Source organism: Neolamprologus brichardi, chromosome 23 (assembly GCF_056152115.1).
Source record: "Neolamprologus brichardi isolate AB-2024 chromosome 23, ASM5615211v1, whole genome shotgun sequence".
Taxonomy (NCBI): domain Eukaryota; kingdom Metazoa; phylum Chordata; class Actinopteri; order Cichliformes; family Cichlidae; genus Neolamprologus; species Neolamprologus brichardi.
In genome coordinates, this window is record NC_142125.1 from 27172916 (window position 1) to 27198212 (window position 25297).

The window sequence follows — 25297 nt, forward strand, 5'->3', positions numbered from 1 at the left end:
TAAAGTCATATTTAATAATTTAACTTCACCATGCATAAACCATATAGAAAATACTTTACAGCAATGACAATAAAAAAACAAAACAAAACCAAAAAACCCCAACACATTTTAATCATGATGCTAAAAAAGCAGCCGTCACAGATCACTGAAGGGTCACAAGTTTTCATCAGGTTAGTCTGATAAGAGTTAGTCTATGGTTAGACAATGTAAATAAAGAAAACAGATAACATGAAAACATAATCCATTAGAAAAATGCTGATGTTATTTTTATGTTACATCAATTTGATTTACACCCAGTAACTGTCCTTGCTTTACAAAAAAAGAAACCAAACCAAAAAAAAGCCAAAAAGGTCTTCAAGCCGGGTGGGTCTTCACTACTCAGTGAACCCCCCGACAAAAATGGGGGGAGGAATGAGTAAAGGTGAGTTATAGCAGGTGGGGGTACATGCAGAAAGCCTTCATTTTACACCTCCACCCTTTCAAATGGCACTAGTTTAACAACAAATAAAAAAGCATGGACAGATGATTTCTATCATGGACACTGCTTTTATGGCATCAAAACATTACAGCAAACTCAAAAACCTCTGTAATCTGTCACCTGCTCTAGTCAGGGAAAAATCTCATGTTCACTGCAGAAGGCAGACGTTAAGATATGAAATACAGACTGACCTTTGGGCTTGAAATTATCATCACTTCCTCCAGTTTCACAGTTAGATTAAGTGGCATCAACACAAGTGACAGATACATGACTTCCAAACATGTTTACAGAAGGAGAGGCAAAGCACTGATGCAAAGCAATTGGGATTCGATTTGATATTAAAACTTGCCCAATTATCCCACTCAGGCCAATAACAGAGATGGGCCTTGAAATTATTAGTGTGCTTCATTTTGTTGAATTGCAGTCGGGCGAGTGATGATGAATTTAAATTAGAATTTTCATCTCAAAAATCTCCTTCATAACAAAACACTGCTTAATTACAGCACTGCTTTATACAAATGACAAACCAAAGCAAAAACAGTACTGGCCTCACGTATTTGCGTTTCAAGTCAAACGAGGGTGTCCCTCCCCTCGGCATCTGCCACTACAGCAAAGTATGACGGCTAAAGCTGCCTGACAATTACTGGTAAATACTGTGTGTTCATGTCTGACAGATGGTCTGGCACAGTATTTCTTGCTCTATGTTTATAAGTTGTGTCAGAAACAAAATTTTCACTTGGAAAGATGCTCTTTCAGGAACTGGAAAAACGCTTCCTTTAAATAGACTCTCGCTGAATTTTAAGTGTCATTTCCTGTCAGGTTTTCAACGCGCAGAAAGTGGAGAAGTGAGAGAATGAAGGATTGTTAATTTGCAGCTCCGCCCACTTCATCGCCGGGCGCAATTACACATCATCACACCACAAAAAAAGAAAAAAAAGTAGAAGAAGAAGGCGGTTTGAGGTTGCTGTGTGGTTATAATTCAGCGACGGGGCGCGACGTGAAGCAAAAGCAGAGCAAAAGAAGAGGAAGGAAAAAAGAAAGGCCATAGGCCCAAATCACTTTAGTTCCATTTGGAGGAATGAGTATGCGCCAAACGTGAGCAATACACTTTTTCCAGTCATTCATTCATTCATCCGGCTGTCTACTGTTAGGAAGCCAGTGCTGCTGCTTCTTCTCTTCAAGAGGATCAAATGGGACACACTGACACTAAGAAAACAAGAAAACTTACCAGGACTTTCAATGATAAACACTAACCAAGCTAACATTTTCAATACAGTCATGTTTTTCCACAATCCAAAATGTCAAGGCATCCTTGTAGGAAGAAATGACAAGAACGTAAAGATAGATGGTGCAGTGTTTCTACCACACATTGTTAATTCTCTCGCTGATACAGGGTGTTTGTAATACCAACTCATAGAGACAAAGTAGAGCTCGTTGACTTGATGTTTTGCTCCTATTTTCATTAAAATTTAGGGAAATGCTGGGTCCTTCCATCCACTTCTTCACTCAAAGCTGCTGTGTCTCAAGATAGATTTTGTTAAATTGCTTTCATGAAGACAGACACTTCCTTCATTTCTCGATTTATCCAACCATCACAAAAGCAGGTAGTATATTTTTTAATCCTCTCTAGCGAGACACAAGTATCTTGCATGTTTCTCCTTCATTTTCTCATTAGAAGCCACCTTTTTATCTTTAAAAGCATTCACGTGTCATCCCCAGTCTCTCTTTTTATCTCCTCTTGCACCTCAGAACAACACATCTTCATTGGTAATGAGACTTTCCACCACAAGTCTCTGATATCGGATATCGTTGAGTGCCGTCATGGCGTCGAGCTCGGGCGCCCTCATAAGCGTTGGGCCGAAGACGATGCCTAAATTCTCGCTAGTCATGAGATTCTCCTTCTCGTATTGTGTCACTCTGAATGAAGAAATTGACCAATTTATATAATATGTAAAAACAACAGTCAAATAATAATGGAGATACCAAAGAAATAAGTATGTAACAAAGTAAAACAACTGCTCGTGTGTGTGTCTGACCTCTTGAGGTGACCCATGAGGTATCGCAGCGTCTCGCAGTGAGCTGGTGGCAGCAGCTTCAAGGCCTCATGGAGGGCCTCCAGTCGTTTCTCTGGGTCTGTTATTTCTACAACACACACACACACGAAAATATTGAGATAGTGCACTATACAAATGATAGGTTTAGCCTCCAGGTCAATATTTTGAAAAGAAGTCTTTCAAAAATAAAAAAAAGAAAAAACAAAAGACCTCAAGTCTCATTTGATTTAACAATATTTTCCAAATGAGTTTATGACCTTTGTCACAAGTTTTAAGTATTATTTTAATGAAATTCTATGGTAATTTACCACATTTGATCTAAAATAAAGAATAATATCACCCGATAAATATCAGGTCTGTGATGAAAGTATTTTTAGCCAGCATCATACAAGCGTGGTTTAATTTAGGTACCTTTAAAGTAATTTCTGTTCAAGAAACAGCCCGAACAGACATAGACTTCTGTTAAGGAGGGTAATAGATACTTATTGGGTAAAGTATAAGCAAACCAACCATACCACATTATCACCTCCCCAAAAACCAAGATGGCATAGTTCCATAAACTTTAACAACCAATGGTGGCTACGTCCATCTTCTATTTAACAGTCTGTTTTCAGGAGTTCTAACTAAGGTTTTATTGAATCTGTTTAAATTTTTACAGTTATTTCAGAAACCTAAATTTCTCCAATAGGAAGCTTAGAAGTCTCATGAGAGTGAATACTGGCGTGTCTAAACCGCCTTCATTTGGCTAACATCGGTTAAAAATGTAACCATACAATTTTAACTGATGTTAACCAGGGGTATTCAATTAAAATTTAAAGAGGATCCAGACTGAGAGTTGCCTCTTGGTGACCTACAAAAGAGAGGGTTGTCTAGGACTCCTTTTGTTGCTTATTTCCCTATAACCCTGAACAAGTCATCTTTGAGTTTTAAGGTAAATTGTGGTTAAAAGCCTGAATGTTAAGACCTACTTGCAGCTTCTATGAAGCGTGGGTAGGCATCATACGTGATGAGGGGTATGGGCAGCTCTCTGAAGTACAGTTTGAGGGCTCCGGTGATGATGTTGATGTCCTCGTAAGCATTTGAGGATATGTCTGCTTTCTCTCCGTCTGTGGAGGAACAATCGTGCGCATGACATTTAATTTATTTGGCAAAAGAACCTGCTTATGGAACATTGGGGAGCGACACTTACCTCTATCAAAGGCCAGTTTGACGTCTTCAATCAGCTCGCTGAAGCCTGATATTCTGTATAAACCTTCTGACTGAAGACCTGGAAGGTTTAAATCATACCAATATTAATTTGATGACTACGATAAGCTTAAATTCTACATAACCAACTAAAAAAAATTCAGTGTACAGCCTCTCAGATGAGAATGCTTTCTATTTATGTCTTAAAGAAATGATAAAATTTATGTTTCTTTCCTGCTATTAGCAAATACAACTGAAATGGATGCAAAAATGATTATTAAACACACACAAACACAACATATGTGAAGGCAGAAGGAAGAAATAAAGCGTGGGGTGAAGACTTCAACTGTCTCTCTTGCTCCAGTCAAGTTCAATCTTTTCAAGTCTTTATTGATTTCACGTATTAGTTTCACTCAAGTCATCAATAAAATGCTGTCTGCGGCAGCTCTCTAGAGGGGAAAACTGTCACTCTCCACACACGCACACCTACATTCACAGATGAAGCTGCCTGCGTACATCTTTTTAGCATTGAGTGGGTGAGCTGACACACACAAAGGCAATCGCATCTTGTGTATGAACGCCAGCCTTGTGGGTGTTCTCCTTTCCTCCCCCCACTTCTCTTAACCTTGCTGCAAACAATACTTACAAGCCTTTTTCTGTTATATAATCTCTGAGTCACACATATGCGCTCTCTTTCTCTCACCTCTGGCCTCAATTTCCTGTATACACATGTCAACCACCATGGGCCTCTTGGTGTTGTGGGCTTTGACCAGCGTTGTCAGGTCACAGCTGTACACCTTCTTGACGTGCCGAAGGTCTGGCTGGCAGTCGTTGGGTACGACTTTGGAGCACTGCTTATGGACGTTCAACCCACAATCTGACAAAGAAACCCAGAATTTTGTTTTACGTCACTTTATGTCCATTTTTAGACATCTCTGTTTTTTTATTTTTTATTTTACTTGTGATGATCCTTAAGAGTCATTGCTAGACTGCATGATGAAAGTTGCTTTTAAATGTAGGCGTTGCAGAAGCCCAGTTCAATCACCCACACATGCAGTAGTGATCACACTGACAGTTTGTTCTTTGGCACCCAAGCCAGTCTTTTAACATTTTAAAATCCATGAAACGGCGCAGATGAGTCAACAACAGTGAAAGTGATTAACTTTAGCCTGCTCTCCTACTTTCGAGTCATGCTTTAAGACAGAAAGTACGAGTGAAAGAAGTGGAAACTGAATCATGATTGGAAGACGAAAATTACTTTATGTCGAGAAGGAATGCGTTTTTTTGTTTGTGACTTACCTGCACATTTCACTCCCTGAGCGATGAGACCCCACATGAAGTTGGCACAGTACTCACACCAATGGGGACCCCTGAATGTATGAACCTGGTTAAATAGACATAAAAAAAGACAAACTCGATGTGTTTAAACGTTATATTTGCCACAATAATTATTAAACAGCAGCAGATCGGGTCAGAGAAAAAAAAGAGTGAAACACATCAGTCAAAATAGCCAATAATTGTATATTTGAGAGAAAAGGGTGGGGAAATTATTCATATGATCCAGACTGGGTCAAGTAATACCTGAATACCAGCAGTAACCTTTATTAGAGACTGACAAAAGACTGATGGAGACACAATAGGAGTGCTGAAAGGGTGCTCAGAGACAATTTATAGTGAGAGCAGAGTTTTAATCTGCTCATTTATTGCACAAATTGGCTCTGTATAATGAAATGCTAATAACCTCCATCACATCGCAGTAATCTTTGTGTGTCTGTGTGTGTGTCTGTCCACATTACTCTTGAGCTCGGGACACTGTGGCTCTGTTGCGCCTCTCACTAATAATACACAAAATCATTATACAGGAATCTAAAAGTAAACAAAGGCTGAAAACATGAAGAGTGTGTGCGTTTGTGTGTGTTTCTTAACACTAAGCCTTCTATGGTGAATTTGAATAAGTCCCCACGAGCTGAATCAGCGATCCTGGCAGCACACTCACACACATAAATAGGATTGGGGAAGCAAATGAGTGTCTCACCTTGAAGTTGTGGACCTTCTCATACTTGGGCGCCAAGTCGCTCTCCCTCAGGGTGGCCCGCCGCACCAGTGATGTGAGCTGTGAAAGGGCAAAAGATCGGATTGGATGCCAGAAAGTGGAAGCAGGGGAGGTGGGTTTGGAGGGGGCTGTTGCCCGGTTGGCTGCAGCACCGGGGTCCGAGGAGCCCGCGGAGAGTGGCAAGGAGGGAATTGAACCAGCACTGGCATTCAAGGCGAGCGCGGCAGTAAACAAAGAGCCCTTCTGACTTATTTCCTTCTCGCCTCGCCTGCGTGACTTCTTTTTACCCCTCCTAACAACATACGACTCTTGGCTCGGCATTGTGGGATCAACAGAGAAAAAGAAAAAATAATATAAAAGAAAACAAAGTTTTCCCGCTGATTAAAACAATAAACCAAACAGCCTGCTGAAAAATGTAATTTTTCTTAAAGGCTGCTTTAAAATAAAATAAATAAATAACATAAGAAAAAAAAAATCCCAGAATAATTAATACAGTAAAAAAAAAAAATAGCAAAACAACTATCCTCAAATCATCTCACAGCTCTCACAGCATCTGACAACAACAACCCAAACCGAGGAGCCAGCATGGGACCAATCCTGCTGTCTTAGAACCACAAAGATCAACCAATCAGATTAGTGCTGCATACTGATGGGGTTAAATGGTGCAATTCCAGTTCATTAAAAAACAAAAAACAAACAGAAAACAAACAAACAGAAAAAGCCAGGCAGGCAACAAGAAATCTGTCCTGAAAACTTCAGTGAATAAAACTCAACAAATCTCCACTCCTTGGAAGGTGTTTGTGAAATCCTGATGCGACAGAATTCCTGTGTCTCGCTCCCGTGTAAGTGAACGCGTCAACCCACATGGCTCTGTATATATGTGTGTGTGTGTGTGTGTGTGTGTTAATCCGCTTTCCCCATCCTCTACACCAGGCAGAAACAGCGCTTGGGAGGGAGGGAGGCGGAGAGAGCCAGAAGAGGAGGAGGAAGGTGGGGGGAGTAAGCTGAGCTACGGTGCAGCAATGGATGAATTTAACAGGTCACAATGAGAGGGGAAGGAGCCAATCAGGATGCTGCATTTTCTTGTTGTTCGTCACCAATTCTGCCACCTCGATTGTCCCAGGAGAGACGGCGAAAAGGAGGGAGAATGAGCTGAGAAACAATATGTTGTTTCATTCATTCCTTCACATTTTTTTCTTCCTCTTTGTTTCCCCCCGTTTTCCTTTGTCATTCCACCTGCAGCAGCTGGATGCTTTTCCACTAAAAGCTTCCAGTATTTATGACAACTAGGAGCTGCTGTATCTGCCTTATACACCCGGCGGTAACAGATAAACACAAACCTTGTGTCCTCGTGTTGCTCTTGGGTTGCATCCATTGTCTCATGCCACATAAGGAACATTATATAAGAGCAGTTTAGTCTGGACTTAAGTGCACTTTAGAAGACGTCCCTTGTTAAGTACTGCCTCTGGGAAGGGGGATGTTTTCTCTTTTTCGACTTGTTTTTGGGCAAAGAATATGTAAGATTTACAAGCTGTGTGTTTTCTATGGTCCCACAGATAGATATAACCAAAGAAACGTGTGGATTTTTTCATCAAAAATCCAATTAAAACAAGCTGCCACACATCCAACTTCATTAACTCTCAGCTTATACACACAACACAGTGAATATGTATGACTGATCATGGATATTTAATGACTGTTGTCACTGTGCTGAATGCAGCGGGGTGCAGGTTGGCTCACAAAAGAGCACCTTGATCACAGTCAGATGCAAAAAGGGCTAAAAAAAAAAAAAAGACAGAAAAGGAAGAAGCATAACAGCTGTAGATAAAATCTGCAGAGCTAAAAATCACCGGATATTACTGAGTTTTTCTATCATTTTCTCAGGTAGACCAAAAAGTGCAATCTTATTTTTCCGCCACATTTCACCTCACCGTCCAGTGATTTCAATCTGATAACAAGGCTTTAACAATTAATGTTTAAAAACGCACGTCTGAATCGCCCTCAAAGGCACAGTAAAACAGAGTTTAACCCCCGTAACTAAAGGTGATTAGCTGCATGAAAAAAAAATACGAATTTCCTTCTAGTGGTTGTTGTCCCCACAGCGAGCTGCCTCTGGTCTCAATGTCACTGGCGTACTGCTTTGTCTGCAAATCCACCCAATTATGAAGGCACACACGTACACAGGACCACCCCCATCATACACACACACACACACACACACACACACACACAGTGATGTATGAGGTGCAGTGCAGGTGGTCATGCACTGCAGGTCACATAAGGCCTCATGAGGCTGAGCAGTGGTTTAGCAGATAAACATACTGCACTGTGTGCACGGTGTTTGTGTGTGTGTGTGTGTGTGTGTGTGTGTGTGTGTGTGTGTGTGTGTGTGTGTGTGTGTGTGTGTGTGTGTGTGGGAACTGGATTATATTATTGTGTGTATGTGTTTGTGTGTGTATGCAGGGGTCTTGGGGGTTTTGTAGTATAAGCCTGAATGCAGCTGCATGCACTCATCAGCACAAACTCACAGTCGCAGAACTGAAATTTGCATTAGAAGTTGCTCAGTCATTAGCATCCAAGAAACCTCGCATCTTCCTATTTAAAAAAAAAAAAAGAAAAAAAAAGAAAAAGAAAAAACCTCCACCTACAGGAAAAAAGTTTTCCCTCAGTCCCTGCTTTAACACTCTAATTAATTCACATCTGAACGAAAATTAATGAGCCGACAATAAACTTGATTCCTGTATACTTTGTAGCTTTTGGGACATAGCAGGTTTCTGCAGGCAAACCGCTGTTATGTAATTTTACTGCAGAGCCCTTGGCTGGAGGCCATCTCTCCTCTGCATCCATCCTCCGCCTCCTTCTTCTTTTTCTTCACCTTCTTTCTCCATGTTCCTCAACTCTCATCCTTCTATCCTGCTGCTGCATTTACACCAACTTTCCTCTGCTCATTTGAATTCTCTACATGGTCTCTTAACATTTAAAGACCTAATCTTTTTAGATATATGTGTTTATCATTTATACTTTTTGGTGGTATATACGCTCACATTAGGCATTATGAATGTTATAACCTCTAGTAACACAGGTAAGGTTCAGAGACTTTAAGAAATTACATAATACCTCATACTGCTCACAGTATAAATCCAGTATGAACTGAACTATCACTTGTTAAACTGAAACAGAAATGTAGAACTTTTTATTACCATGTTGTATACACTGTTACCAAAAATGGTTAAATAGCTAGGAAAAACACGCCCTATCAATGGTCTGCTGCACTTTTTCAAAGTCTTGAACAAAATTCTGTTGCAGATACAAATTTTGGCGACCATTATGTTGCGTTCAGGTGACGTACGCTGAACATGCAACTTGAAACGGACACAAATGGAGAACGTAACACTGCACATTGGCCGAACCTGATAAAGAGGTGATGGGATTCATACAGACATCTGAAAAGGTCTTTATCAACAGGAAAAACCTGTACAACTTATTAAAATACATTTACACACCCAAAATTTATGCCTTCCTTCACATTTTCCAAAGCTGTCAGGCAGGTCGGATTGAAGTCTTTTGCAGGGCCGAATTTGGCCACTGTGCCCTATGTTTGGCATCCATGTACTAGAGGATTGTTGCATTGCTTGGACCAGCCTAAAGTAACAGATTTACATTAATGCAGCGCTTTAGTGTAATTAACAGTAATTAATTAAGTCGTGTTATATGAAACCAAAGTCTGTGATACTTTTCAAAAGTCTTAATTCAGTATTTAGAGGTGAGTGAAACGAAATTCTGTCACAAATACAAATTTTGGTGAATAAATGATAATCACTGCATGTATGACCATGCTTGTGAAAAGTTTAGTTCAGATTGGACGACCTGTTAACAAGGAGATAGGGTACATACAGTAATGTATACATTATGCTACTAAGCCAGCAAATAACCAAAATATATAAATTTCTTTTTTTTCCATTTTTAATTATCCCACATGTCTGGACTTCACAGTGTAGACTCCAATGTCCTCATCCTTTGCCACTCCTCTGATTAAAATGAAAAAACTAGGACTCATCTCAGTGACTGTAAACTTCAGCCAACATTTCTTATTCAATCCCCCCGCCAAGGCCTTCAGGTCAGTTGCCAGGAACACATGTTTTTAAGAAGCATCTTCCAGAGTGTCTACACAAGATCCTTCTTAAAAACCCACATTTCGACATTTCTTGTAGGAAGTGATAAGCCCGGAAAATATTGACTTGTATTCATTGTGATTACAGATTAAGGTTTATCATTCTTATTATTCACCCTCTAAAGCTCTAAAGTATAGATCCTCTGAATGATCTATTCAAAGGTTGTGGACAAGTCTGAACAATAATTATGAAGTCAAACTTGGTGCATCTTACAGCAGATAAATGACATCACGCTGATAGGATATACGATATCTAGATCACTGATTGTCCTCACCCTTTCCTCTGTGTTATGGTCATCTTTGGCTGGAGTCGGTCCGTCAGGTTCCTCCTGGCTGTGAGGGAGGTGTTTTTTCAGGGTGGGCTCCTGGTTCAGAGTGGTGTATCCCACATGCTCATAGATAGGATTTATGGTCATCTTAGCGATGTACTCTGCTGCCTGAGAAGAGAATTAAATCCCTGTAACTTCAATCTGGGAAACTGTTGCCTTGTCTTTGTATCTCTGGAGGCAGCAGACAATTTTTTTGGCTTCCAGGGAATAAAATCTTGCCTCTTACCTATAGATTTGGCCCCGTTTTTAGATTTATAGACTTCTTCCAACTTATGTTTAGGTAGTCTATGGGAAGTTCAGTGTTTCTGTGTCCCCTAAAACCTTACATTTTTACTGTTAATTTTTCTTTAGCTGGCCCACAACTATAACTAATAATGTTCTTCATTATCCATGTTTTATGTCCTGAGACACTTTTTTTATAGTTGAAATAAGCAAATAATACATAATGGGACTTCTGTCTTCTGAAAGAGATTTGAATTCTGTTCATCTGGACGCAGAATTTTCAGTGGGAGAAACATTTTGTCAATCATCTAAGTGATTCCTTCCTCAACCCTATAAAAAGTACATTTGCGCAATGACTGAAACTAGCACTACTAACTAACAATGGGTCGTCAGATCAGTTTCATGATCGTTGATATGCAAATTCTCATGATCACTGATCAATGACCATGAGTTCCATTCACAGAGAGTTGGGGAATGGCTGCAATCACAGCATTTTAAAATGATGAAAGATATACTTATAGGCCCCCTCCTTGATTCAGAGATGGTGTTTCAACTTCATCACTGAACGACTGGCCACTGGTCTCTAGTTGGAAACAGACTGCAGACTCGTGGCCTAATGAGACAGCTCTTCTGGACTGTGCCATCTGCTTAGCTAGGGGTTGTTTGATTTAACTGTCAATGTGATCGTCATTACAATCTGCATATCAATGTATCAATGATCATAAAACTGACCTGACGGCCCATTGTTAGTCAGTGTTTACTAGTTGCTAATTTGGGTCATTATGCAAATATACCATTTATAAGGTTGGGTTGGTCAAGGTTGTTCAGTTGAGACTGAATAAGACAGTTGAATGAATACTGACACGTTTTTCCCACTCACAATACATCCAGATGAACAGAGTCAGCTATCTGGGATTTCTTTACCAGGATGACTGAGCATGCATCAAGGCATTTCAATTTTCCTTCTGTCTGTGTGACTTTTTAAGGAATTTAAGTGTTCACATGATCATGACAGTGAATAAATATGTGTCAAACTGACGGATTTACACCTGTCAAAGACAGTAAAACTTTTTTGAGAAATGTTGCCATTCTGACAAATACCCATCCATAATTCATACTGAGGCATCACAGGCTTTTATGTCTCTGCTGAACAGGACTGCTATAAATAAGGAAAGCAGGAGAAAGGACAGATCAATGCAAAAACGCACCTTTGTCTCGATATAGAGTGTGATGAGGCCATCTGTGACGAGGTCATGGATGGACTCAAACCTTTTTTCCCCAACAAAGTGTTTCCCGTCATGGTAGAGACGGAAGTTTCTTGTCTGGTTCCCAAACCTGCAGATAAAAGAAATGAGCAAATTCTGTTATTCAGTATTTTGAAAGTCAAAATTTATGTTAAATCTTTTCCTTGAATTTTTTTTCAATGAATGCATCCTCAGGGTCTGACTCAAACCTTGACAAATTTTGATAAGAGAGGGCCTATAAAATAGCAATAACCTTGTATCTGCCAGTCTTTGCAAGTCAAGGGTCAAAAACTGAGGTTATCTGCAAAACATGTCGTTACTCTCTCCCATTTAAAATCCTGTAGCTTTGCTTTCCGCTAAAACGGAGCCAGAAAAGAGTGGCACAAACTCTAATCGACACACAGACTTTGAACTGGGCCACCACACGTGCGCTGTTATTTCTTCCTCAGCGGATCACAATGAGATTAAAGCAGCACTGTTAAATCATTAACCCAAAATCCAACCTTTCTTTTTCCTACCACTCAGACTGGGACTCAAGTTTATGAAAGGGTATTTATGGAAGGTAATTATAACCACAGGGGTAAGGAGGGACAGTAAATGACTGAGAACAGTTGCGCAGGTGGAAAAAAAAATGACACGGCTATGAATAGACCGAACTGACCCAAAACTAAATTCAAATTAAGCCATGCACCCATTTAAAAGTGTGACACCTACTCTGAGAAAATGATAGCTCACAGTCAAGTAAAACCAACAGCAAAGTGTTGGCAGCCGGGTAAACTGACAGAAAACAAGAAACAAGCCTTACTGTTAACAGGCTTACTCTCACTCTTTCACAAGCCTTGCTGTGAGGAAACATGTGCACGTAAAGTTGAGCTCCTTTGAGCTGTTTAAAGGTTGACTGCAGAGATAAATCCTCACACCTTACAGCACCTGAACACAATTAGACAAGCTTTAAAAAGCAGCATGCACTGTCACACAAATGTGTGCTTGTACAGACAGAAAGGTGTAGCCTTGGTAGTTAATATCATATTCTGTGTCTGTATTTCTTCTCACTCTGGCACTGGATACTGTATCAATATAGTTTACACTATGCTTTGAGATGGGAATAGGGCCGATAAGGGGGAAAGGCCTTGAAAAATCTGTCACAACATATATCAAAATGTAAATATTTGATCATATTACTCTAGCTATAAATATTGTGTATGGCTACCCAAGAACTGCAGATGGCTAACAGCTAGTAGCTAAACTTTGTATAAACACAGAGCTAAGGCAGTCAAATGATGGAAGTTTTGAGGTTACAGCTTTTCCTTTCAGTAAATTTGATCATGTAGAGATTCTGGTTCGTACTAGAGCTATGATTTATGTATCGCACTGCAATTGTATCCCTTTGCATATTTGCGTACAGAGAGGTTTTTTTTTCAACCAATAGAACTGTGCTCACATGCAGTCCATAAAATTAAACCATAAACCATAAAATATTTCCTTTATGGTTCAATTTATACTCCATCCATCCACTCTCTTCTATTATCCAATCCTCTCAACGGGAAATTTGAGTATTAAAAAAATAACAAGACAGAACAGTCGACCGACATAAAGTATTCTGCACATTGTGTGAGAAGGAATTTTCTTTTCACCGAAGCACTTCCAGCTTAAAATATTACATTGACACAAAGCATACGTTAGTCGGGGATGCTGCTAGAACCTTGGCTAACGCGTCACCCAGCTTGCGACAAACCACTCACGGAGCATCGGGGACTGAGTAAGTCTACCTCGGAAATATTGACTGACACAATTGCCAAGTGGATTGCAACAAACTGCAGACCTATTAATATCGTTGAGAACAAGCGCTTTACATAGCTTTGGTTCCTTCGTTTCAAGGACTTGAAGTGCCTCTCCAAGAGTGACAGAGAGAGTGGATAAATGTTTACAGAGTTTTTTGTTAACATGAATGTTTAAGATGTTCAATAAACATGTTAAGTGCATATTTGAAATGAAATGTGATTAACAATGAATAAAAATGAATGATATTTAATCATGATTAATCAAAATGAATCCACAGTAACCCTGTGGCGAATCAGATTAAACATTTTAATTGTTTGACAGCACTAATATATATTATAAATTAGTGCAGTGGTTCCCAAACTCTTTTTGCTAGGCCCCCCTTTGTTTTACAAGAAAAATGTTTTTCACGTGGCGCACAGCGCAACGTGAAAAACATTTTTTTTTTCCTGTGTAATAATATTCAACATTGCTATCAATACATTTTTCAAAAAATGCCTCTCTATGCAAAATGGGTTTAAACACATAAACAGCTGTAGGATAATGTTTGTCCGTGATTTGAACCGGGGGAACAAATCATGGCAGGATCAGCCTGATATTATTTGTATCCCACTGTAACTTTACTGTATAAAGAGCTAACATCTCCAAAATGTCAGGAGTAGTTAGTCATTACAACAAGTGTTTGTGAACTAAAAATCAAGAATGTGGGATACTGTTTGTCCCTGATTTGGAGAGCCCAGCACTGCTCCCGACGAAGGGAAAACCAATTCTGCAGGGAGACCTACCTCAGCACTTGTGCAGGTGAAGCCAAAGGGCAGATACGCTTCACCATATTTTCTAGTCTTTGTCTTAGAATGAAGTTGGTTTGGAAACATATTCAGCAATGCTTCATCTCATGCTTTGCGTTTCTGTAGGCGCCCCGTGCTAGCAGTGTTCAAGCGTTTTGTGTGTGTCCCCGCCCCCTTTTTCATACCGCGTCCCCCCAGCCATGGCTCTGCGCCCCCCCTTGGGGGCGGGCCCCACACTTTGGGAAGGTCTGTATTAGTGTATGTTGAAGAAACCTATTCAAATTCTCTTTGAATTTAAGCATACAATTTTTGTGTTTATACTGCATTTACTTCATTATATTGCATAAATGTCAGTTACAAGCTTAAATATAAAGTTTAAAAATTTTAATTGCAACCAGGTTACTGATCAAGTAATTGCGATTAATTACAGAAAAGTGTGCGATTAATTAGTTAATTTATTTTATCTATTGACAGTACTTTCAGAACCAAAAGCTGAAGCCATGTTTCTTATACAGTCATGTTTCTGTCAGATTTCTACTTTTAGCTGTTACCTTGCTATTCAATTCTATCCGGTATTTAAGTCTGATGTCATTAGCTGTGTCTGGGCCCAAACTACGCTGCAGGTCCCAAAGTCAAGCGATTACTGCAGCATCACTGAGAGTTGAAAACTGTCTAAATTCTTTCATCTGTAATAAAATGATCAGTGTGGCTTAACGGAGTTAGAAGTTACCAGGGAGTTAGCTTGCTAGTATCCATCTAAATATATTATAGCATGTTCTGACTGAGAAAAAAGGTAAAACTTACAGCTCTGCTATCACTTCCAACATAAATGGAGACAGAAAACTAAACAGCAGTGACTTTTGCAGGGTTACTGAAATTGGGCTAGCTGGTATGTGTTAGCTAATGATGTGCTACGTGATCGCTACCGACACACCTATGTTAGCATAATATAAACAGTGAAGCTGGAGGACGAATGCTAACTTTTTTCCACTCAATAGAAGTTAATGTGAGGGTTCCCGATGGTTAGGGACAAATGCAATCGCATGGCAGGACGTTGTAAAAGGACCAAACTTCAGTCAGGAGAACAAGTGAGATAATCCATCCACAATACAAGGTTAGTCATTAATATACTGCTGCACTGCCTGGGCTGTAGTTACATCGTAAGGTTTTAAAAACTGAGCTTAAAAATTAGCGGTAATAAAAACCGAAAGAGGCCGACAGTGATCACTGACTGTTTTAGGGGCTTGTAGATTAAATAAAACAAGATGCAAAGCATTAAAACATGTTAAAAACACAACAGCCTTATTAAACGCAGAGTAGTTTGGGCCCGGAAGCAGGATTCATCACGCCATCACTTAAAGACGATGCTCTTACTCCAGAATGCTCTTCTCTGTTTTTTTGAAAAATCTAGTGTTGCCAATAAGCTCATGTTTGTTCTGTCTCCCCAAACTAGCATACCTTAGAGCCAGTGTGTAAGTGCCTGGCTGCCTCTGACTCTCTCTGATGAGGTAGCTGCCCTCTGCCTGACTCAGTAACTGGTCAGCCTCTTCTCTTGAGATCATCCCATGGAACCTGGATGCAAAAATAGCAAAATGTAAGCTTATTTGATAACCTGAAGAATCTAATGAAGAAAAATCCACATACCAATTGAAAAGAATCCTCATTGTTTATAATGTAATGACACAAAGTCCTTAACACAATCTACTACTACAGAGAAAGCCAACTTACTCTCTGCCATAGTATTTAGGTCGGTTTTCCACCTGCAGGGGAGAGGAATGGTGATTGTTAAATAAACAAAACATTAAAATAATCTCACAATACAGTGTGTAAAATGCTTTAACACTACACAAGTTGTGTGCTCTTGCTCAAAGAGCATGTAACATTTTCAGCATTTGACTGTAAGCCTCACTTAACACTCAGCGTGTGTGTGTGTGTGTGTGTGTGTGTGTGTGTGTGTGTGTGTGTGTGTGTGTGTGTGTGTGTGTGTGTGTGTGTATATGAGTGAGAGTTTGTGAGTGTGTGGGCATCAAGAATATTGCATGAGTCAGATAAAAAGCAGAGCATCGTGTTATTCTCAGCAAAACTGCTGTTGAGCCAATAAATCAGCAAGGGCCTAACAAACAATGGTAAATAATAAGTTAAATGCTCTATGTGTGTGTATGTGTGTGCATGCGTGTGTGTGTGTGTGTGTGTGTGGGGGGGGGGGGGGGGGGGGGGGGGGAAGAGAAACTCAAACACCATAAGATGTAGATAAGGAGCAATCAGGGAATGGAAATCGAGCTCTTGTACATGGAGTCATGATGGAAACAAGCTTTTATTTTTAGAAGAAATTGGAGCACAAACTAAATGCCTACTGACTCTAATGCAAAAGTGGTCAAGCTGGTAAAATCCCGAGGGGGGGCAGAATTAGTCTAGCTGTTGTGGAGAGAGGAGACATGCGATCTCTGCTGTCTGCCATGCACGTGCACCTCTGGACAGCGTCCAGATCTGCTCTGAGGCCTGTCAGTAAACCATGCATGCAATGGACATACTGTTGAGTGCAAGCTTGGGGGGAAAAGAAGCAAAAAGAAGCTTATCTTCAGTCTTTTCAAAGTTTTTGAATGAAATGATGAAATAAAAGGGCACAGAGGGAAATGGAAAGATTTTTTTCACAATGTGTCAGACAGAGCGTGGAAGCAAACACATGAAATTAAAAAAATAGTGGATCTGAATATATGTCGGTACCAGCATTTACAGAGGCCAATGAAAAAAGCTAAATAAAGATACTGCATGGTTTGCCCACCAGAGGGCACTCTACAACTTACCGACATGTTTGGAACACCACAAACACAAAAACTAGCTGATCCGAACAGAGTCAGGCAAAAATAAATTAAAAATAAATAACAAATGTTAGGGAAATATGTTGTGTGTGCCTGAAAGGAAACTTAAAAAAAAATTCAGCCAAAATATCAGACTTTTCACTAAATATTGGTGTCGGTGTCAGTATCAGTCTTTATTGGTCGGCTCTACTTTGAGCTGGGCTAAGGCTCACCTCTGTTAAAACTCTTCATGCAAATCTAACCAGAACATTTTGAGTATTTCTGCTAATAGGCAAACTGAACCAAGGTAGTAATGATGTCACTAAATGTAGCTAAAGGTATGTATTTGCAAGTTGTATGTAGTCCACTCTGTGAGCCAAAGGTTCAGACTTTGCTATACACTTTTCTACTCTTGGATATCTGTGTGGTATCACTAAAAAGGGGATGGGACTAATATGGTCAGCACAGGCACACATATTTGCCTGTGAGCACAGAAGTCACACCCACCAACCTTCTGTTTAAAAGGTGCAACCAATCAGAACAAAGCTGGCCCAAAGGGAGAAGGAAGGGTCTTAAAATGGCTTATTTCTGAAAAATGTGAATTGAAGGTCACCAAGGCCCAATTTAAGATTCCAACAATAAAAATATGGAGATGGGAATTACCACAATAGATAACCTTTAAGAAAGAAAAGATTAAATATTACAGCAAAATTATACTTTATGGTCCCAATATGACATTTCTCTTCACAATTTATGTGGTCAAATCACCTTATAATATTTTTAATTTATGGCAAATTAATTACCTTCCTCACACTCAGAATGTGAGGAAGGTAACTGGCAATACAATAATACAAGAGCAAAAAAACCAAGAGTAACTATGCTTCATGGAAAAGAAGTGATAAAAGATCAACAAGACCAAACATCATCGTCATCTGAAACAACTGCTAACTTAACTTAAGTAACACAGCGTAACCTCCGGTCCTCCAGCTAAAGGACACACACACTCTCTTTGTCTCCTTTGCACCACTGTTATGCACCACAAATTGTACCAAAAGTACCAGCAGCAGATAAGTGCTTATTGGTGCATCATTAAATCACATACGGCTGCACACCCAGGAGACAAAGTGGGGCTGCTGGTGGGGGGTCTGCTTGCTGCCTTTCTGCTTGCTTCAAATAGGTCAGCGGTGACTACCAAACCAAGGCCAGGGCATCAGACACAACAGCTGCTCATTTTGCATACGCACGCACGCACGCACGCACTACTATCCTCCCATCATACCCTAAGATGACTGTCTTTACACACAAAAAACAGATGTACAACCCCCCCATCCATCTTTATTAATCCCCCTTGGATTTCTCCAACCCATGCTGAGCAGATGTGCTGCTGCGTGGCATTTAGTGGACATCAGCATCATGCCAAACCACCTGCGTGCCCTGGGCTAGGACAAAACCTCTTCTCAATAAACTACTCCACCACTAACTAAGACATAAACCCACTTCAGTTTGCTGTAATAATTAAATAAAGCTGTTACAAGTGAATTCGTTTGTGGGAATAACTGGATATTTCCTTACTACTTTAACAAGTGAAGCACCAAGCCTGCATTTTCAGAGGATGAGGATCAGCTGGAACACGACGCTAAGAGGTTTTTTCATGTCCTTTGTGTAGCTCTGAAATAGTGTAGCGTGTGACCTTTAGCACAACATCGTTTCTGATCTCTCCCATCTATCCTGTTATGCCTGTTCCTCTGCTAACGAAGCAGAACAGCTTTGAGTACAGCAGGGACAGAGTGTGAAAAATCCTGTTAGATTGCCTTAATAATACCAAAGCTAAACATAATAAGAACATGATATAGTGCCGGCTAACATCTTTAGATTAAAGACAGCTTGACAAATGTCACCCCTGAAAACAACTGAGAGGTGAAGTGCGGCAGAAAAAACAATCAGCCTTGGTACAAGCCAAGTCAGCAGTCTCTTTGAGGAGACAAACATGCTTACTCCAGACTTGATCTACACCAATAAGGTTTCTGTTGTTGGTTATTACTCAACTGTCATTAAAACCAAGAACAGAAACTATGCTGATGCTAGAGATTCAGGGTAAAGGGGTCTCAAAGTTATAGCTGAAGTCCTTTGCACGATTTCAGTAGATTTCACTTGAAAAATCCATGATGACACATGCCCATACTCTCTAAAACTTTTAACAGAACAGTGGATTCTTACCAAAGCATGGAAAGAAGCAGTTTTCTGAAGTAAGAGCAAGTACAACAAGTACACATGTAGACTTCATCACCTGCTTCACATGCTATATACATGCAGAACCACAAGATGTCACGCTGGAGCTCAGCTGCTTCCAGTGGACTGCAGCCCAGCTCATTGCTAAATTCCCCCCAGGTGTCCTAAGAGACAAAGCCTGGCCCCATAATTAAGCCCATGTAGTATGTCATTTATCGGAAGCCTGTTTCAGTTAAGTGCTATCGCATCAGCTGCACGAAGAACACCAATACAACTAGAGCAACCTATATCCAACACTCACATTGTAGCATACACTGAACTTGACTAGATTTGTTGTGATGGCAGGTCAGAGGGCAAGCATGAAATGAAGTATTCCCAGATTTCTCAAATAAATTCATAAATATTATATCTATTATATCTATATCTATAGTGTATGACAAAAAATAATCCAGGCATGGACTGTAACTTTACCTGTCTACTGTCGTGGCACTGTCCAGCTTGCAGCAGGTCACTATTGCAAAACAATGATTACAGTAACCAGCTGCAGACCAGCATATTGGGGTCGGAGACCGTACGACTATGTGACAAAAGACTCAGGAGGCGCACATAAACAATCATCAAGGAGCTCCACAAAAGCAAATCGGTCAAAGCGCTAGTAGAAAAATACAAGACAGGAAGGGATATGGATAGCACAAAGTACTGGGCTTTAATATACATGGATGGCCTGCCCAAGTAAAGTCTATGTATAGGAAACACTGTCCCAACATCACGATATGGGTCTGTCCGCGCTCTGTTTCACCATGTTTGTGTATCTACTCTGTGGCACTTAGAATATATGCACAGATATGCAGAAACAGACACACTTTTGGTGAACTGGCTGAACGTTTAGTTTAGAATTTAGTTAGTGCTCCTGCGACCAACATGCTAACATGGACACAATGCTGGACCACTTACCAAAACAAGAATAGGGAATGGATTTAAATAGTTATCAAATACTTTTCTGCTGCTAACATTCAAAATCTCACTTGCAGAAACCTTAACTTTTAAAGAAGCAAAGGTTTATCCAGATAAAGGGATTGAGAAACATCACCACAAAATACTGCAAGTGAAAAATGCAATAAAATTGACAACTATGCTCCAAGTGTGACAGTCTTGTTGAGCTAACCGTGGAAAACATGTTAGAGAAGAAAAACTACTTTTGCATTTGAAGACGAGTTCAATGATGATAAGAATTTGAGCAAAGCCTCGTGTGTATCTAGCAGATCTATTGATGTTTTTTCACTGCAACATCACACAGATAAAAAGCGGATTTCAAAATATGAGACGTGCTAGAATGTGCTGGTTGATAATAAGGACATGTGCTCTCACCTCACAGGTGCAGGTGACTCTGCGTGGGTGAGGTGCCTCCTGCTGGAGCTGATACACTGTGACGGGAAAGAGGCCATGTTATAAAATTATCAAACAATCATTGAAAACAAAGAGGACAAAATATTTAGGTATGTTTGAAAAAAAACAAAAGGTATATTGATACTTACAGTAGGATTTCCACACTGGTGGCCTGTATTCATCATGATCTGAGGACACAGAAAGCTCTCATTTAATTCCTTTGATGCAGCACCCCCATGTGGAGAAAACATGACAGTGACGCAACAGCTCTGTGTCTAAATTTTAATTTTAATCCATTAAACATACAACTGCATCAGAATGCGGATGTATTGATCAATTCATTATCTCTTTGACATTAGACCAGCATAAAGAAAGGGGAAGCTTAATGTACAGACAAAAATCAAATGTTTTACAATCACATCAGGGAAGAGCATTACGATTTTAGGGCACTCACATGAATTTCACAGCTAAGCCTTGAAACTGCTGAAGCAAACAAGCCAAACAAACACAGAAATCTACGCTCCAACACTGACAGCATGACTGCTTTATTTTCTAGTCTGTATGCAATTACCTTGGGACATCAGATTGATGGATTAAGTTTTTTCCATAGCAGAAACCACACAGAGCATAAATGGCAACTAAGTGGCTTAATGAATAAATCTACTCCGTGGAGCATAAAATGCTGTGAAAGATTCATTTATACCGTGGTTGCTTTTAAATGAGCTGTGCAGTGTTTATCTTTGTTACCCTCACACTAGCTTTTACTGTCAGCTCCCCTCCCTTCCTCAGGCCGTGTGAAATTAATTGTAGATGGATATCAACATCATGGCAGCATTCCCCTGTAGTTTTATTCGGTTGTAACAGACCATAAACAACACTGACAGAAGTATTAGCGAATGTGATTAAAACCGAAACTTTTGGCCCCAGGCGCTGGTGTGGAGTCTGGGTGAACTCTTGCGGAGCTGCTGAGCACGTCTACTCAAAGACACCCATTGTGGCGCCTGTAAAATCCCAAGGTACACATTTAAATTCTGCACTTTACATCTATTGCATGTGTTGTTACTGCAATGACCTCAATTCCCAACAGAAATGAGATTTAACACTTCCACTTGTACTGGGACAAAGTGAGTCTTGTTACATAAGCATGACAAAGGCGTCATCGGTCACTACGACATGCTGTTTACTTTATCCTTTATGTGCCGTAAAGCATAAAACGGGTTGTTAAAGAGGAATCAGCCATGTAGTCGCAATGAATGATGTCTTGCTTCTTGGTACGTCATTATACTGCAGTTTCTATTTGCTTTGTTTATATCTTATTCTGCTCTGAGTTTGGCATTTTGTGCATATTCACAGCACTGAGCAAAAGTTTTGAGTTAGTCCTCATCTTTTCATCTGGTTCTCCAGGATTTCTGAAGCTTTTTCAAAGTTTTCCTTTGGACACTGGCTGCTTCTTCACTCTTTTTTAGTCCTGTCCTTGTGTCTCACTTGAGTTAGCATATAAAAACATCCTCGCATACACCAAGGCGAAAAGATGCAGGAAGAAGAAAATCTTACGAACCTACACTTTCTACAAATAAATATTTTATAAGGTTATTTACAGTAGCAGAATGCCTATATGCATACATGTAAATGTACCTATACATTTACACATAAGCACAAAAACATACAGACAACTCCAAAGCAAGACAAACAAAATAAGCATAGCAATTTTGAACTGAGTTACTGGCCATTGTATACAAATCATTAAAGATATAGCTTATCTGACTCATGCTGTGAAAAGTGAGATGTGATTTATAAAGTGTCATGTTCACAGTGCTATGTAAAGCTTGTTTTTGATTCCATAGTTAGTAATGCTTTGTTTCAAAGCACTCTGAGAAAAGTAGTTTTCTGCTCAGCAAAACTGTCTTATATCACATAACTTCTGCAGTATAGCAGGTAATATTCCACATATTGCTTTGAACAGTCAATTAGATTGTATATACAAAAAGAGTGGAAATAAACATATCAAAAATATCGTTTGTGAAAATAATTAAGAAATCCTACACTGAACATCTAACAAAAACTAAATTAAAATACTTAAAGTGGACCCCTATTTTGTGTCACATACATACAGTTACAGCTGCTACAGAGTTTCAAATTATGAGGTCAGTATGTGTACAGTAATCCCTGTGAGCCAAAGGCTCAGGGTTTGGACTGCTCTGAACACAGTGTTTGAGCTTTTTGGCTGATGTGTGATGTCAGCGAGAGGAGATACCTGCTGTTTTTGAACAACAGCCAATAAGCAGAAAGTTAGCTTAAAGTGGAGAGTTTTAGATAGCTGTTCAGGTCCTGTGTGAAGGCAAATCATAAGATAAATTAAGCTAATTTTAAACATTAGACCATGCAAAGCTACTTTAGTAGAATCCAAGACCAAAAATTTTAAACTGGAAATCAGTACAAAAGGTCCTCTTTAACCCAGGCCTCGAAAATATATTTTTGTCAGGATCTGGCCAATTCAGAAATGTATTCCGTCTTCCATCTTCTTTGCATGTCCGCTTCCTGTCCTTGTGTACAGAGGCCACTCTACAAGCCTTATCTATTCAACACTTGTCGTCTCGGTATCCTGTCTTCAAAATAACTCCAAATCCTCCCCGGGCAATCGTCTCACCCTCCTTTTCTTGAGGCTCAAAGATACACAAACTAACAAGAACCCAGACAAAACACACAGACTGTTCACACTCCCGGCATCTGCAACAACAAATGGGCACTTTTCCTCCTTCATAACACACGTAAGAAACACTTGGCCCTTTGCTACTTTCAGAAAATAAGGGTTACAGTAAATTGCCTCATATATCTACATTAAAAAAGTAAACTTTAAAATACAACGGGTTGCTAAAGATTAAACGCTTATGACCTCTTAACAAAGTCACATTTCAAATACGAGCTGTTAGCGGATTGTCTGATGTCCTGAAAGGAATGAAAAATAAAATAAAATAAAGGGAAACCACTGATGGCTATGATATTATATATCATATCATTAAAATACTATCAATATGTAGAGCTAGTTGCAACACTGAGAGCTTGGCTGTTTATTACAGCTACCAGGGGCACATCAGCAATATTATATATATATATATATATATATATATATATATATAAAACCACTGAACGATGACTTTTACTTTTGAAGGACATTTTACTTATAATGGGAATACTTATCTACACTGATTCAATTCAATTTTATTTATATAGCAGTCGCCTCAACGCTGATGCATTGCTATTTTGCTAAGTAAAGGATCTGGATTAATAAACCATTGTTCTTACAGGTGCAGCAGGTGGCGACCCATTGCGCTTTTCTACTTGTGTCCTGTCCTTTTATTATATATCTTCTCCTATTTTCTGCCCCTTTCTTTTTTTTGCTGCCTGTCAGATTTGACATATTTATATTGCACATATTATGTGAGTCATAATAAAAATGAATAAAGAAAAAGAAAAAAAGAAGATGAGAAAGACGAACATGAGGAGCCTGTAGAGAATTTACAGAGCTTGTCTTGGAAAAGCAAAATATATTTGGCACAACAGTGCATTCAGATCATACTTTTGATTGCTGGTAGACAGTACATCTTGTTAAAAAAACAACAACCCAAAAACCAAACCATAATTAAAAACAAAGTGTCCTGGAGTCCATAAGAGATGCTATAAAGAATTATAACTACAAACTGAACCACTTATGGCTTTAATGCAATACTAGTTTTCCTTATTTAAAGGATCTGGATTTTTCTTCATTAAATCAAGTCTACTATTTGAAACTTCTGTGAATACGACCACTGGCCTCTTTTCATTTTTAAACAACATGTTTAAACAACAGATTGGAAGTTAATCATAAACAAATTAACACACCATTCATAAATCCATAAGACATTCCAGGGACAATTGTGTACCGTGAGATGCTGCTTACCAAAGACATTTAGGGCCATCTTGATTCTAAGATAATAATGATGATGAACAATTAGGCAGCAGATCCAAATTTCCACCCTCTCAGTTTAAATCCTGAAAGAGAAGAGGACACAAGCGGAACAAGGTGAGAGAGTGCAGCCGCAGCTGGAGGTGAGCTACCCGGGTCAGAGTAAAACCAGCTGAGTAATCAGCCACAATAACTGATAACCACGGTATATAAGAAAGCTAACGTTAGCGGATTCACTTTAGTTGGTAGGCTGTCCTGGAGGATAAGGCGGCGCTGGTGGACCCTTTTCTTTTAAAGTTACACTGTGAAGAAAAAGCATTTGATTCGTAGTAAAATAAAACTGCAACAAACACGGCTCCCAACAACGTGAGAACACACGCTGGTTTTAGTAGCCTAAAGGTTAGCCAATAAGACGTGGTACTCACATCCCCATTCTACATTATAGTCGCCATCTTGCTGGGTCACGTGATCAGTCTCACCATCTCCCCCTCTCGCTTTCTCTCTCTGTCGCTCTCTCGCTCTCTCGTAACTATGGCAACAGACCTGGCTGATGCTGCTTCGTGGCAAAGAAAGACGTCGTCGATTTGGGGCTGAGGTTTTCTTTTCGCCTCGTAGAGTTAGTATTTGCTTTTATTGGT

The 25297-nt window shown here is 39.7% G+C and overlaps 1 protein-coding gene across 1 annotated transcript; it reads right to left on the reverse strand.

Moving 5' to 3' along the window:
* LOC102795276 (N-chimaerin) lies at nt 1-25172 on the reverse strand. The gene is made up of 15 exons (XM_006792792.2): nt 25085-25172; nt 24654-24745; nt 20866-20904; nt 20699-20754; nt 16032-16063; nt 15762-15875; nt 11701-11827; nt 10217-10378; nt 5753-5830; nt 5017-5101; nt 4421-4594; nt 3722-3799; nt 3501-3638; nt 2515-2620; nt 1-2395 (listed from the first exon to the last, which is right to left on the reverse strand). Exons 2-15 carry the CDS (start codon nt 24670-24672, stop codon nt 2224-2226), a joined length of 1380 nt encoding a protein of 459 aa, XP_006792855.1. The 5' UTR covers nt 24673-24745; nt 25085-25172; the 3' UTR covers nt 1-2223.
* Nucleotides 25173-25297: the final 125 nt, after the last annotated feature.

Excerpts from the sequence above, each read along its gene's own strand:
- LOC102795276 (XM_006792792.2), bottom strand. Across the intron at positions 10,379-11,700 it reads CACTCTATATCGAGACAAAG|GCAGCAGAGTACATCGCTAA; the intron begins GTGCGTTTTTGC and ends TTCTCTTCTCAG. Across the intron at positions 3,639-3,721 it reads CAAACTGGCCTTTGATAGAG|ACGGAGAGAAAGCAGACATA; the intron begins GTAAGTGTCGCT and ends GTTCCTCCACAG.